Raw genomic sequence first — 16,222 nt, forward strand, 5'->3', positions numbered from 1 at the left:
ATTTAATAATATTAAAAAACTTTAATTATTAATTAGATATAATTTTAATTATTTTAAATATATTTAAAACATTATTTACAGAATATAAGTGATTTTAAATAATAAAAAATTAAAAAAGAAAAAAGTAAAAATGTGTGGGATGGACGACTTTAATAGGAGAATTCGTCAACCCCTACAACTTCAATATTTTTATTATTTTGTAATGAAAAAATGCGTGATAATTGATTACCATGCTTAGTAATCGATTATCATGCCCTAAATTGGTTTTTTGGTGCACAACTTCACCTCTTATCACTGTGTCAGGATGAAGTCGTTTCTTCATTTGAAGTCTGAACCCCACGACTTGCCTATTTGCGTAATTGGAAAATTTTTTGCCTACATCCATAATTGTAACATCCCAAAAATATAATATAACTATATTATAGAGTCATCACATAACATGATAAAATAGAACAATCATCTACTAATTAATAAAGTATTAAGAGTACAATTATCCAAAAATAACCATAAAATTAAAACTTTACAAAATACTGCCTAAAGAACAAAACTATAGACACAACCGATCGGTCTCTACAAAACTTCACATGATCGATCGGTACTAAACTAAGCAGTTGGGTCCTCTCCATCTAGCGTCTGCTCCACCGAACACTCACCATCTTCTACTCACATCCACCAGATGATCATTTCAAAGGAGAAATGTCGAACGACAACATGACAAGGCAGAAAGTATGGTAAGCCAGTGTAATTTAATAATCATGTAAACATACAATCCAAACATACCGAACAGATAAAATAATTAAACACGAAGAAAAACATATAACACATATTGACCGACCACTTTAACCGACCGTCCGGACTAGTATGAATATGTAGCTTTGGTCGTTCGTACACTCGTGGGTGTAGTAATTGGAAAACCATCAGCTGCCACACGAGGTTAACCCGTAATCACTCATCGTAGGACCCCCCCCCCCCCCCCCCCCCCCCCTCTCGGCTAGGGCCTCTTGCTATTCTTACGACATGACTTACCCATCTCTACTTGAGACTTGGTAACCATTAGAATGTCAGGACGAACGCCGTAGATTTCGCTATCTATATTCATACTATAACAACTCCTTGATTTACCGATCACTGAGATATTCCTCCTTGGAATTCTCTTTCATACCAGTTGGAACTTCATACTTCATTTAATTTTCAATACAATTTCACATATAGATAGATCAATACAATTCTAATAATCAATCCGAACCAAACAATGAAATCAACGTTTAATAGACCGAATAACACTTTGTAGAAGAAACTGAACAGACAACAACACAACCTCTGAGTTTGACCGAACGGGAAATTTCAACATAACCAATGAATGAGACCGAACGGAAAAACACACAACACATGAACATGACCGAATGGTCCTTTAACGAGCAATGCTCAAACCAAAAATGACTAAAAACAAACGCTAATACCTAGTACGACTAAAAACGAACGCTAACACCTAGTACGACTAAGAACGAACGCTAATACCAAACCGAATACTGTCAAGGCCGAAAACGAATACTGTTAAAATCGAACGTCAGTACTAAACCGACCAACACTAAAAAATAATACTACTACGAAACTGAATATCGCTAAGACCGATTACCTGACCTGACCGAGCGTTCAACAACGAGCGCTCGACTTTCTGCATAATTCTGCATAACTTCTGCATAATGAAATACACATTAGAATTTCCCAGAACTGAATATTTTTCCCAACCCAGAATTCACTCCAAGGTCTGTATAATCTACAACTCAACAATCACAACAATTAACATCTCAAACAAACAATGTCGATCACCTAAACATTCAATTTCACCCACATGCAAAACCATCAACCAATGTTTTCATAATCACCAACCAAACAATTAAATTAACTAGCTTCCCTTACCTCTTAACCGAATGGGAAAAATCTTCTACCCTTCCAGAATTTGCTCACACTTCCAGAAAATCCTAAGAACTCATATAGCTCACTGATTGGTGAGAACCATCCAAAGTACCAAAAAGGAAGTTAGAAAGAGAAAGAGAAGACTGATGAACACATGCAAACAACAAAGTTTACTTGCATGTGCTAGAAATTCCAGAAATTCACAAAAATTAAAGGAATGAAATTTACCAGCACTAAACAAGAGGCTGATCGATAGAAATGGAAGCTTTTGACACCACGATTCCTGAGACACAGTCTGATTGTAGAATAGATGAGATGAGATGGAGAAAATCTAGAAAGGAGGAGAAAAGAAGAAATCAGAATTTTGGAGAGAGAATATATATAGAGATGAACAAAATTTGAAACTTTTATTTATATACCACTCTAAAAACCGAACGGCACAATCCAGTGCATACACATATCTTTCTCCAATTTTCTTTATAATTCTCGGTTCTTACAGTAATCTTTTGTTTAAATTTGCCTACGTACAAAAACCTTAATATCGTTACGTTGGTATAGTTAAGAAATATTTGAAATAAAGTGAATTGATTTGTATAAAATAAATTAACTATTTAAAAAAGTATTTTTTATATATGATTATTTGAACTAAATTACACACTAATTTATGATGTTAAAAATATACTTTATATATTTGGGTTTTTTTTAATCACATAGACATATTATGTACAAATTGTAACCAACTAAGCTATTAGTCTACAATTAGTAAACTGATGAGAAAATAGAGCCCAATCAAAAAATAAAAAATAAAAAATAAAAACTGAAGTCAGAGTTCATTCTGAAATGAATTAAAGTCAGATGTTGTTGTTCTCATGAGATATTCTCTGTGCACTTAAGGGTGGAAATGGATTGGAACAAACTATGTTTTGTTAGAATGTCTTTGACCTAGTATTGTGAAAATTGACATGATCATTGATCCGTGGAGGAAATGAGTCAGTGGTCAACATGTTATTTACCCTATACATATCAGTATAAGATTTAAATCAAATATATTATTAGTACATTAATGACAATATTTTCTTTATATTATTATTAGGTATAACTATTATTTAGTCTCTTTTTTTTTTAATATAATCCTATTTTTTTTTCAATAAAGTATTCATTTTTATCAATTAAATTTTTTTTGGTAACATTGATTGGATAGTTAAAGTGTATATGAATAATATGTCATGAGTCATTTCATGAATTTTTTTTCTATTTTCTTTATTTTTTAATATTTAAATTTTTTAAAAATATATCTACGTAATGGTGACAATGTCATGTCTCATACCTTATTTTCTGAATTTGTTATTTTTGTTTAATTTAATTTTTTTTAAAAATTATTTTGATTCCTTTTTAAATTGAGATTAAATTAAATATAAATATTATATTAATATTTTTATTAAAATTTACATTTTTTATTAATTAGTATTTATAAAGTTACTTTTAAGTCAACCGGATGATTTCAAATATGATAAAACTAAACAGAAATAATAGAAATTTTCAGATGACAAAAATAATGAGGTGATAACAAAATTAAATTTAAAATAAAAAAGTCTGCACTTAAGTTGGGTGGCCATTTAAAAATAAAATATAAATTTAATATTGTAACATGGTCTTTAATATATCTCAAATTATTTTTAAATCAGTTATTATGGTTGATTTAACGATAACTCAAAAAATATTAGCTAATAAAAATATAATTTAAATAAGAATAACAATATAATATTTATATAAAATTTAAATTTAATTTTTAAAAAAATATAATATTGGTTCATTTAAAAAAGTTAAGATTAAAATTGAATAAAAATAAACACTCAATTAAGACATCACACAAAATACTTGCGTTAACATGTGATAGTACTAATGTCAAATAACACCAAATTGATTTAACACAAACTTCTTTTTGTAAATTAAAAAATTTAAAAATAAGAAAAAAAATTAATACATAACTTACCTTATTAACATTGGTTAACTATTTAATCAATATTATAAAAAATACCTCGATGAAATAAAATTAACAAAAAATTATAATTTGATAAAAAAAAATATTACATTAAAAAAAAACTCAACGAAAATATAGGTCACAATGATATTTAAACTTTAATTTTAATGTCTCAACAGGTCCCTATTTTCGTCCAGAATTTGAAACAGGTCCTTGTTTTTTTTGGCGTCTTAATTAGGTCCTTATTTTTGTTAATTTGATGCAAATAAATCTTTTCCGTCAATTTCATAAACGGCTTTAATGAGTGTGTGACGTGTGTGAATGCGATTTTTTAAAATTTAGAATTAAAGAATTTAGTAAATATATTATAATTTTTGCTGAAATTAATTAAAGAAAGGGCAAATATGAAAAATGGTATTGTTGTTTTTGCTGAAAAATGCATTATCTCTGCAAGTGGGAAATCAAAATCAAATTAGGGGAATTTTCTATTTTAGGCTCGTGTCGTCTCACAAGGTAAAGACGTTGTTGTTCGAGTGGATTCACAATGGAGAATCAAATGCAGAATTCACATTCAACTTGTTCTTCGACTTGCAATGGCTGGCGGAATGGAGACCCCAATGTCGTTTTTCGTGGTGTGTCACCCCTTTGTCTGTGTGGAGAGAAAACAGTGGTCAGAACAGCTCGAACGACAAAGAACAGAGGGAAACAATTTTGGGGGTGCCCTAAGTACAAGGTAACCGAACGTGGATGAGTTGTTGTTTGTTTTACTTCAAAGTCGTATTCATTGGGTTTTAATTTTTTTTTTCAGAACGGGCATGAAAACGGTGGTTGCAATTTCTTCAAATAATGTTGTGATGATGGTAATGAAAGATGCTATACGAATGTGAAGTGGGAAGGAAATCATGAGTGTTTGTCAAAGACAGAAGAAATGGGTGGTGTAGCGAATATGGTGATTGATTTGAAAAATTCTGTTAAGGTTGTGGAAAAATGGATGAAGTTGTTGATAGGGGCGGTTTGTTGTATTTGTGTGGTTAATATTATTGTAATTTCAATATGGATGACAAATCCATAATGTATCGTGCATTTTCGTTGTGATAGGATTTGTTGTGATAGGATGTTGTAGGTGATGTTAAACTTAGTTTGTGATGAAAACGGGAATAACAATGTATTTGACTATCTTCAATTAATGAAATGATGTTGTATTTTCCTTTTTCTTCTTATTATAATTTTACACTTCATCTCTGTTGTTCTTGCAAACTGTTAGTTGGACTGCTGATTATGTTAGTCCGCTGGATGCTTGTTGTAGTTATGACACTAAGGTAGGTGATGATACTTTCGGGCTCTTGCTGGAAGCTCAAAGACAGGGGAAATTAATTGTTGCACTGAGGAAACCTTAGTGATTCAAAATGAAGAAAATCATCTTTTGCAAACTGATTCAGAAGGGGTTGTATCTTGTATGAAGAGAGAGTGTCTTCAAAAGTTGTTTACAATTACGTGATTTACTTAGCAGGCTGGAAACAATGCAAATATTTAAATTACTGATGGCAATAAAGATGAAAACATTCAGGTTTATACACAAGATGTAGATTCTTAACTGGAGGTTAGAAAAAAATGACAACAACATTTTCTCCTAAAACCTTGGAACGATGCCTTCTGTCTATAATTTTTTTTGGAGTACATTACTCTGTAATCTCAACTAGTCAACTTTGGTCATATGCATTGTGGAGTGTATAATTAATGACTCAAAACCCCACTGATTGAATTGGGCAATACGTTGGAGCATTAATTTTTTGAGCAGAAAATTTCAAAAAGGTTCTTCAGAGTATGAGAGGACATGAAAATTTCCAGATAAGATCATTAAACCTTTTGAGTGTTTGTAGCATCTTAAATATCACTAAATCTTGTTTTCTTGTTTTGAGCAAAAAGGAAAGAACTTTGTCCCCAATCTCTTTATCCTTTTCTTTAACTTGTAGTTGTAGCATCTTAAATATGATAATGTGAATTTGGACTTTGGCTTTTCTGCAGAACCACACGTAGTGTACAACATCTAAGAAGATTACTTTATTCAAACCCTTTGTTCGAAGACTATTCCAGAGTAGAGATAAATGCATGACATGACACTTTTTTACATTAACTCTGCTGCCAAATGAAAATTCTAGTTACACAATTATTCTATCAGTCTCTAAGCAAACTTATAAAACTCTGATTCAAAATTTAGCACAGGAATCCAATGCAAATATTTAAATTACTGATGGGAATAAAGATGAAAACATTGAGGTTGATACACAAAATGTAGATTCTTCACTGGAGGTTAGAAAAAAAATGACAGCAGACTTAAAACAGTGCCTATACAGCAGCCAATTTGCACCAAAAAATGAACCTAGAATGGGGTTTCGAGATGTGGAAATGCACAAGAGTTGCTATAAGGTCAATTAATCAATTCCAACAACTTTATATGATGAAAATAGAGTTGTCTAAGCTTTTAATTGGTACAGAAATAGCAGAATTCAGAATATGACCTCTTAACAGCCCATTATGCAGACAAATAGGCAACCTCACACCCAAAACTGAGTTTCACTAAATCAAAATGCTAAACAACAATGCAAACAACTCATAAATATGTAATAATACTGAACCAAGCTGGAAAACATCAGTTAGGTGAACTTAAAATTAAAATGGACACCCAAAACAAGATTTAGTACATCCAAAACAGTACTTTAAAACAGTACATTTAGTGTAGTATTGCATAAGTGTAGTATTACATTAAAACATTAAAAGAGTACATTAAAACAGTACATCCAAAAGCTTCTACGGTTCAGCTACTTGGTCATTACAGACTTCAGATAATTGTGATGATGATATCAGAGGTTGTGATGAAGGAGTAGGTTGCTGGGTAGCTTTGGGGCAACGACTCCTGTTATGCCCAAGCTCCCTACATAGTCTGCATCTCTTGCGCAAATCAGCCTTGGTCATTCGAGAATCATCTTTTTTTATCTCCCACTGTTCCATTCTTCTTTTTCTTTTAGGTCTTCTAGGCATAACTTTTTTGTAAGGAGGCATAACATCCGGATATGGTTGTAGGTCCCACATGTTGTTGCCGTTGATGGGGAATACGATTGATGCATATGTTTCTTCATAGGTGGACTTCATAAAGCAACTTGGAATGAATTGTTGTCCATCAATATTCAGAAACTTCATTGCGGCTAAGGAGTGGCAACATGTGATTCCTGTGATGCTTCATCTCCTGCAAGAGCATGACAAGTCGTCTATGTTTACAACAAATTTCTCTCCAATGTGGGAGACGTGTCTCACTTCAAACAATTTATTTCCTGACCAGCTGTGAACAAATTTTAAGAAAAATGAACAAAGTTTAGATACAACTGAAGAAAGTAGATTAGAATTCAGAAGTAGAGAAGAAAGTTTACCTAGGAATCCAGTTCTTGGTTGATTGGGATTCCTTTTCAAATTTGTTCTAGATTTTTGGACAAATTGATCCTGTAAAGGACTGTATCTTAGTCCTGTTTTTTGCCCATCTTTGCATGATGTACACCCTGATTTCTTCCAGCATTGTTGCGATTGGTTTAGTCCGGGTATGAACCAGTACATTGTTGAATGCCTCACTCATATTGTTCACCAATGTGTCACATTTTGGTCTTGGACTGAATCTGGACCTTGACCAGTATCTACACCATAAAATATAGACAATTACAGTGCCTATATATGTAGCAGTGAGTTATAGTTCTAATAAAAAAGTACAAAAATAAACCTTGGAGGGATGGCTATCAAATGCTTGAATGCGTCTTCATTGACATCTTTAATGTTTCTCATTTCCCTCTCCCAATTTTGTGGATGAGTGGAAGTAGCTACCCTCCACATCAGTTTCTTCAGATTTTTACCAGGAAATTTTTTCCTAAAGTTTGAATATAAGTGTCTGACATAGAACCTCTGATCAACATCGGGGAGTAGCTCTTGTATTGCTGGTAGTAGACCCTGTGGGCAACATTAAATATGATATATAAGTAATGAATTAATGTAAGAAAGAACCGAATTAAATATGATTGTTACCTTCTATTGGTCTGACACAAAAGTTATTGATGAACATATGTCTTGACCACCAAGATCATCAATCAAAATATTCAAAAACCAGGACCATGAATCTTTGTTTTCCCCTTCTACCATCGCATAAGGGCAACATTTGATCATTTCCATCTCTCCCAACAGCTGTTAACAACTCATGACCATACTTCCCTTTCAAAAAGGCCCCATCTAGTCCAATTATTGGCCTACGACACACAAAACTGTCTTTGCATGCCTTCAGACAACAGTAAAATCTCTTGAAAATTACCTCATCCTCATTAGTCTCAACAACCACTTTAACTGTAGATCCAGGATTTCTTCCCAACAACTCACGTGCATAATCATATATCCTCTTATATTGTTTTTTAAAGGACCCATCAATGTGCTCAGAAGCAATAGCTTTGTCTCTATAAGCCATACCCCTAGATATACCTATGTTCCACTTACTTTGAACTTTTTCACGAATATCTACACCCTTCATTTTAGGATTTTCCCTTATTGTTTTCTCCAACTTTGAGCTCAACCACTTGGCGTCAAGTAACTTGAGATTGAACTCCCTGCTACATGTGTGAATGTCATTTTTAGTTCTCAGCTGCCATGATTTCTCAGCCTCCATATAAGCACAATATATGGTTCATGGGCATTCTCCTTTTGCACCAAAGCACTTCATCCTCAATCTTCTTTTGTCATTTTTGACAAACTTTATATTCCTACCATTTTCCAACGCATACCCTTTTACAGCATCTATAATATCTTGCTTATTTGTAAAAAAAGTCCCTACTTCCCATGTAAAGTCCACCATACTTTTTGGCATACAAAAAGTACTAAACCTCCCATAACCTTCAGTGTCATTAACCTGTTCATCACTATCTGTTGCAGTAAGTAATTCCTCAGATTTCCACTCCTCATCTGACAAACCTCTCTCATCATGATCATCACTTTCAACACTCACATCATCACTGTCTTTAAGACTTTCTACTTCTACTTCCACATTACCATCTATATCACCATCAACATCACATTGAACACTCACATCCACAAGTCCCTCTAAGCACTCATTATTTTCATGTACATCACGTTCATCAGTAGATGTACTCCAACTACAAACATGAACTTCATCCTCCACAACTCCTTCAACACCATTAACATCTTCTTCAACCTCATGGAACTCTTCTACGTGACCATGACATTCAACCTCTACTTCAACAACATCACCATCTTCTTCACCCTGTTGCACCTCTTCTAAGTCACCATCAACTTCACCATCTACATGAACATCGTCACCATCTTCTTCACCCTCTTCTTGTACTTCACCATCGGCATGAACTTGTCCTTGGTCATTAGTAACATATTGAAGCATATTTATCACTTCAGGCTCAGAAACAACATGTATAACGTATAAATGAACCTCACCATTAAGCCTACCTAAGTTAGCCATATGCATGGCACCAGTGTCATCAATCAATTCTTCCAACCTATTTTCCAACACTGAACCCCCTCCTACACAGTACCATAATTGTTTAAAGCTATCATATCCAAAACTTTTCACTACACTAACAACCACAAAATAACTCCAGACATCAGGGTCAAAGGACAAAGTTATTGTCTCTCCTTCATACTTCAAGGTACCATCAGTAATGAACTTCCCCCATGGTGGAAAACATAGTAAAAAACGTCGCCCATTACGCACAACACAGTATCAATATATCTACACGCACAACACAGTATGACGACAAAAAATAATATATTAAAACAATAACAAAGCGCACTCACAAAGACTCATATAATTTTAAACATACATGGGGGACCACCAAAACGCAATCAAGAACGCGGCCCAAACCATAGGGGACCACAATCGAATATTATACTTTCCCAACTATAAAAAGCAAGACAATAAACCACAAAAACTGACCTTCGTTCAGATTAACCTCTACTCAACACGTGCTTCAGTGTCGCGCTTCCAACGACACAAGGTCCCACAACTCACCTCGTGCTTCAACCTTTTCCACACGCACATGCACCGGTAATTCACCCACCAACACTCGCGCATCCACTCGAACAACAACGTCTTTCTGATTCCTGAAGCACTCGCACATCCACTCTTTCCCAACTATGAGACACGAGCCCTAAAATAGAAAATTCCCCCAATTTCATTTTGATTTCCCACTTGTAGAGATGATGCATGTTTCAGCATAAACAACAATACCATTTTCCATCTTTGCCCTTTCTTTAATTAATTTCAGCAAAAAATATAATATATTTACTTAATTCTTTAATTCTAAATTTTAAAAAATCGCATTCACATAGGCCACGTCACACACTCATTAACGTCGTTTTATAAAATTGACGGAAAGGATTTATTTGCATCAAATTAACAAAAATAAGGACCTAATTAAGACGTCAAAAAATACAAGGATCTATTTCAAATTATGAACGAATATAAAGGACCTATTAAGATATTAAACCTAAACTTTATTATCATGTAATATACTCGTAATAAAAAAAATTAATAAAATTGTTAAACAACGAATAACTATATCTTTTACGTAAACATGTTTCTTTAGTATGTAGGTTACAACACGACAAATAAGTAAGAAAAATAAATACATTATTTTAATGTTATAAAAAAATTAATATAATTATAAATATTGATAATAATAATAATAATAGTAAAAATACTTATTTGCATTTATTTAAATAAGTTAAATTGGCATAAAATAATTTTTGAAATAATTTATAACTTGAGACTTCTAACTTACAGATTTCTATATAATAGTTTGGTCTATTTTCTTTTGCTTTCAGCGTTTGTTCGTTTCACTAGTGCAGAAAGGGCTTTAAACGTTCGTTCTTTTGGCTTTTTGACGTCCGACCTTCTTCCGACGTCTTTGTGGGTGACGTTACTCAGACGTCGGGGGGTCCACATCGGACGTCTATACACACGTCCGATGTGTCAGGCCCGACGCCTATGCAGACGTCCAGTGTACCCCCTCGGACGTCCATATAGACGTCCAATGTGCCCCCGTCAGACGTCTATACAGACGTCCGTCGTCTCCTCCCCCCGACGTCTATACACACATCCGAGGTGTGTCACCCGACGACCACATGCCTGAATTGTCTTGTGCTAGGGGTGGGGTTGGACGTCGGTGTGTGCACTGCCAAACGTCTATAGACGTCCGACAGTGCATTAACCGACGTCTACTGGGCATTTTTTTCTTAAAAATTAATTTATTTTTGCAATAAAACCACACCTGAAAAGCAGAAAATTGTCCCAGAACAATTTTGCAATAATATATATATGCGTTTCATATAAACAAAGTTCTACTTAATGTAAAATATAATCCACTACCAAAACTATCAAGTTAAAACTTAAACTAAAACTAAGCAATGTTCAACAACAAATAAAACTATTCCTAACTCCATCTTTGCAGAAGATAAGCGGTCCACTCCTGCCTTATCTGTCTAATTGCGTCCTCTGGTATAGACGATGTACTCTTGAAGCGCTGCAAAATTCAAGAAAGATTCATTATGGTTTCATATATGTTTGAAGATAAATTTGATTTGTAATGTATTCAAGGTATACATCATTACCTCATTCCAGTCATCTGTAATGCCAGCTCGAATGATGGTCTTAATCCAACACATCACATAGAAGCCACATTCCCATGAATCTAGCTGCTGGTTACACTAAAATAACAAACTAAATAGTTAAGAATTTAGATCATTGAATAACATAGAAAATAATGAATTAGAACTATAAATGACTTAAAACCTTTGGATACAAAATTTGAACCAGTTGACCACGTGATTTACCAATAACTCTGTACAGATGGAAAACACAAAGTATAATTAATATGACTATATTTATCATAAAAGTTGAAGGTGAACATCAAATTCAAAGTCATTTTTGGAGAAACACTTACCCTTGAAGCATTGTTCTCAAGTCATTTTTCATCTTCCTATGCAACGAACAAAACCATATAATTTTACATGCTTTGGGAATGATGACCATCAGCTGCCAGTGCATGCTATCATAAAGGATAAATAATTATTTAACTAATTAAGGAAACTATAATAATGAACTGGCCACATATAACAACACCTACCCATCAATGTATGGCACAAGGTATACGTCTCTTTTTGACTCATCCATCCATGTTTGCAAATAATGTTGTCTGTTTTGAAGTGTGTTACCAGACGGTTGAATGGTCTGAAGTTCAACAAATCCGTACATGGAAGACCGACCTTGTTCTACAACGATTGTGTCCATGTACCTAAAACAACAAAGTTAAGTTGTTAGAAACTATAAGAATCTAAATAAAAGTAATATGAAAGACCAAATTGACTATCTTACATGCACCACAGCTGAATGATGGAAATATTCAACATCCGGTCTCCCCAATCATCTCCAATGCATCAGATAATGTGATATAAACTGGCACATGTGGGGGAAGACCAAATACTCTCAAATCCCAGTATAGTTCTAATGGTGCTTTCTTCAACCTGGGTAATCTTGTCATTAGCTTTGATAGAGGATCATCCTCCGCTTCAGCCATGTCATCATCTTCATGTATGACTGTATCATGAATTGGCTGCTTCTGAGGACGTGTGAACTGAAGATAAGAATTTACGTCAAAGAGTTATCAACAAATATTTGAAGAATAAACATAGAAATACTAATAAAAAAGACATTATACCTTTGGAGTAGCGATGTGTGACATGATCAATGCTCTAGGCCAGGCTATAAATGATTCTATGGCCTCCCCCACAAAGTTAATTTCTGGAGTGGGTACAAGCACCTGAGCCTGGGGATCCCGAACCTCGTCAATCGTCACACGCACGTGCTGGGGTAATGTGGGAACACCATGAATAGTCTGCCCTCCCTCAAGCACTCGTCCGACAGCCACAATGCGTGGGGGATCCCCATCAACCAACAGCTCATACTGACCACTATACTGAGTGGGTCCTACAGTAGAGCATGATCCTCTAGTGCTGACCCGAGGTGGTGTGGGAGTTTCAGCGGCCCCCATGTTGCCTTGCGTCATGGAATGCAGCTTTTCTTCAAGCGCTCTTTGTATTTCTTTTTGTTCTTGTAGCTGCTCCATGAATCGTTGCTCCATTGATCTCATGCTTTGGTTGAGTCTTTCCTCCCACTGAAGATCCATCTGCCTCAGTGTCTCCTGACTCATTGATGGGGGGGTTTTCTGTGTAGGGCCAAAGTAGTCACAAAGACCAATTGCCTCAGGAACTCCTGCCTCAGTTTATCAATCTTATCCATAAACTCCAATTGACATGTTTTGCAAATTATGAAAATTAATTTTCTTAAACTGTCCAATCGGACAATTCAAAATTTAACACAAACGATTAAAAGATTAATCGTTTATGTTAAATTTCAAACGGGAACTAAGTGTCACTCAATGATTTGATACTTACATTCTACCATATCACAATTATAATAACACAACTAATACATGCATATTCAAAAGCCAATAACACATGCATACCTTATAGAGTCAAAAACATGCATACACAAAAACCAATAACATGCATACAAAAAACCTTTATCAACGTACAAGCTAACCTGAAAAGTAGATTCCAAATGAAAGGGAGGGAAATCGAGGAGGGCACGACCAAAAATAGTCGAAAAAGCCGCCCAAGAACACGCACCAAACTACACCAAAACGCACCGAAAACGATTTTTAATCGGTTTAAATCAAAGATATTTCATCACATAGCAATGTAATCGGATTGAAAGTAAATTTAAACGGTCCAAAAGAGAGAAAACGCACCTGGAAATGCAATGCCGCAGAGAGAGTTCGCGGGGAAGACGATGAACAGTGAGCGTAACTGCTCGCGGGTTCGCGTTTTAGTATAAAAACCAATAGACGTCCGGTACTATGGGGCCCCGACGTTTATAATACTATAGATGTCGGGGCTATCACTAATATGACGTCTTTGGGGATTTAAAATTGATATTCGCGGGGGGTTTTAGACGTCCGTGAGAGGGGCCCTGACGTCTATAATATTATAGACGTTTGTCCCCCTCCACAAAGGACGTCTAAGAGGCTGAAGAAATGAACGCTTCAACTCCCCCTGTCAACCCCTTAAACGTCCGTTGTGGAGGGAGCCAGACGTCTATAATATTATAGACGTCCGGGCCCCTCCCACGGACGTCTAAGAGGCTGGAACAATCACCTCTTCAACTCCCTCTGTCAGCCCTTAAACGTCCGTTGTGGAGGGGGCCGGACGTCTATAATATTATAGACGTTCGGCCCCCAATATCGGACGTTTACGGTGCTGACAGGGTGGTTGAAGAATTAATTGTCTTCAGCTCGTTAAACGTCCGTTGTGGGGGGGCCGGACGTCTATTATAGACGTCCGGCCCCCCCACAACGGACGTTTAACGAGCTGAAGACAATTAATTCTTCAACCACCCTGTCAGCACCGTAAACGTCCGATATTGGGGGCCGAACGTCTATAATATTATAGACGTCCGGCCCCCTCCACAACAGACGTCTACAGTTTCACTTATTTACGGATATGTCACCGGTCAATTATTTACGTTGGGGCTTTTGTGGACGGACGTCTATGAGGTGACGTTAAAGGTCAATTCTGCACTAGTGTTTGAACGTATTCTCCTCTAGCAGAAGATTTAAGAGGATGGAAAGAGAAAACTTTTTTTGCTCGTTTAAGATGAAATGCAGGTTATTGTGTAGATAGAATTGCGGGATGGAGTATTTATTCTCATCTCTCATAATAGAAGAGATTTGTAGGGAATTAATAACTTTTACAATATCACCGTTGTTACTGCTATTATTATAATAATAATAATAATAATAATAATAATAATAATAATAATAATAATAGTAATAATAATAATAATAATATTAATAATTATTATTTTATATAATATTTTTACCATTACAAAAAAAGTTGATCCTACTTTGTAGTAAATTATATTACAAACAAATACTACATTTAAAAATAAATTTATTTTACTACATTATAAATTTTTTAATTTTTAAAATTTAATTATAATAATTATTTATAATTTTAGTCTTTTTATATACATTTTTACAATTAAATATAATATTAATAAATAACATTTTATATTACTTTAATAAATAGGGGTATTTTTGTAATCTTTAATTTCTATCAATTAAACAAATTTTTTAAATCTGTCACATCAATTAAATCCTATACTAATTCTCACAAACTTTACTTCTAATCCACTCTCAATTACCCACAAATACACTAAGAAAACAACAAAAAAATTATCCTCAAATACATTCAATTACGTTGTGTTTTCTTTAGAAGAATTTATTGTTGAAAATGATTAAGAAGGATGGATTTGTGGGATCATGGTTGTTTGTTTGGAGGGATTTGGAGAGATCAATAAAAACCGATTTGCGAGATTTACGTTTTTTTCTTATCCCGCTCATTTGCAAATATTTGAGCTGATTTTATATAAAAAGTGGACTTTACCCTCATACTTTTCTGTTGAGAAGGGAACTATTATGTGCCAGCAAACATCAAAGCTCAGCTCAGGTAAATGTTTTTGTGAATTCTTTCTTGTTTTTGCAGGTTGAAGATGAAGAAAAATGGAGGTTGAAGATGAAATCAGAGGTTGAAAAAGAAGAGAACGAAGTTGCAGTGGTGGGTGTAAGCGGCGGAAACATGAACATCTGTATTTGGCATGACCAAAAAGTGAATCCTCACTTTCTCACGTGTCATCTCTGTGACTCAATAAATCACAACACATACTATCTTTCTGTACTCTCTCCAGGATGTTTCTTTAAAATTTTAAAAATATTCCTAAAAGCAAACAACCGTAATCAAACAATCTTTTAAATGTACTTGGTAATAACATCTATAATATTTTTAAATATGACTTGGAAATGTAATGCAATTCTTATTAAATTCTACTTTAATAACCAAAAAATCATACCACTTAATATTAAATTATATTTAAAAAAAATTCAATTTACCAAATTATAATTTTTCTACATTTTTAAAATTAATTTTACTAATTAATTTTAATTTTTTTCTCTTTATAAACATTTTTACAATTAAATATCACATTAATAAATAACATTTTATATTACTTTAATAACTAGGGGTTTTTGGTAATCTTTAATTTCTACCAATTAAACTAATTTTTAAAATCTATCACATCAATTAAATCCTACACTAATTCTCACAAACTTTACTTCTAAATCCATTCTTAATTACCCACAAATCTACTAAAAA

At 34.1% G+C, this 16,222-nt stretch overlaps 1 protein-coding gene across 2 annotated transcripts; it reads right to left on the minus strand.

The window, feature by feature from the left end:
- Positions 1-11,276: 11,276 nt before the first annotated feature.
- Positions 11,277-13,177, minus strand: LOC128194349 (uncharacterized). 2 transcript variants are annotated; one of them, XM_052869804.1, is made up of 7 exons: positions 12,670-13,177; positions 12,327-12,585; positions 12,079-12,246; positions 11,896-12,000; positions 11,745-11,793; positions 11,564-11,659; positions 11,277-11,475 (listed from the first exon to the last, which is right to left on the minus strand). In XM_052869804.1, the coding sequence occupies exons 2-7, from the start codon at positions 12,359-12,361 to the stop codon at positions 11,386-11,388; spliced, it is 543 nt and encodes a 180-aa protein (XP_052725764.1). In that variant the 5' UTR covers positions 12,362-12,585; positions 12,670-13,177; the 3' UTR covers positions 11,277-11,385. The 2 variants fall into 2 exon arrangements, with proteins under 2 accessions (XP_052725764.1, XP_052725763.1); XM_052869803.1 differs by lacking the exons at positions 11,277-11,475; positions 11,564-11,659; positions 11,745-11,793; positions 11,896-12,000 and having other exon boundaries at positions 12,042-12,246.
- Between the last annotated feature and the right edge of the window lie 3,045 nt (positions 13,178-16,222).

Source organism: Vigna angularis, chromosome 10 (genome assembly GCF_016808095.1).
Source record: "Vigna angularis cultivar LongXiaoDou No.4 chromosome 10, ASM1680809v1, whole genome shotgun sequence".
Lineage (NCBI taxonomy): Eukaryota > Viridiplantae > Streptophyta > Magnoliopsida > Fabales > Fabaceae > Vigna > Vigna angularis.

Coding starts and splice junctions, on each gene's coding strand:
- LOC128194349 (XM_052869803.1), bottom strand. CDS start 13,161: ATGAGTCAGGAGACACTGAGGCAGATGGATCTTCAGTGGGAGGAAAGA. Junction 12,586..12,669: donor CACACATCGCTACTCCAAAG/GTATAATGTCTT, acceptor TCTTATCTTCAG/TTCACACGTCCTCAGAAGCA.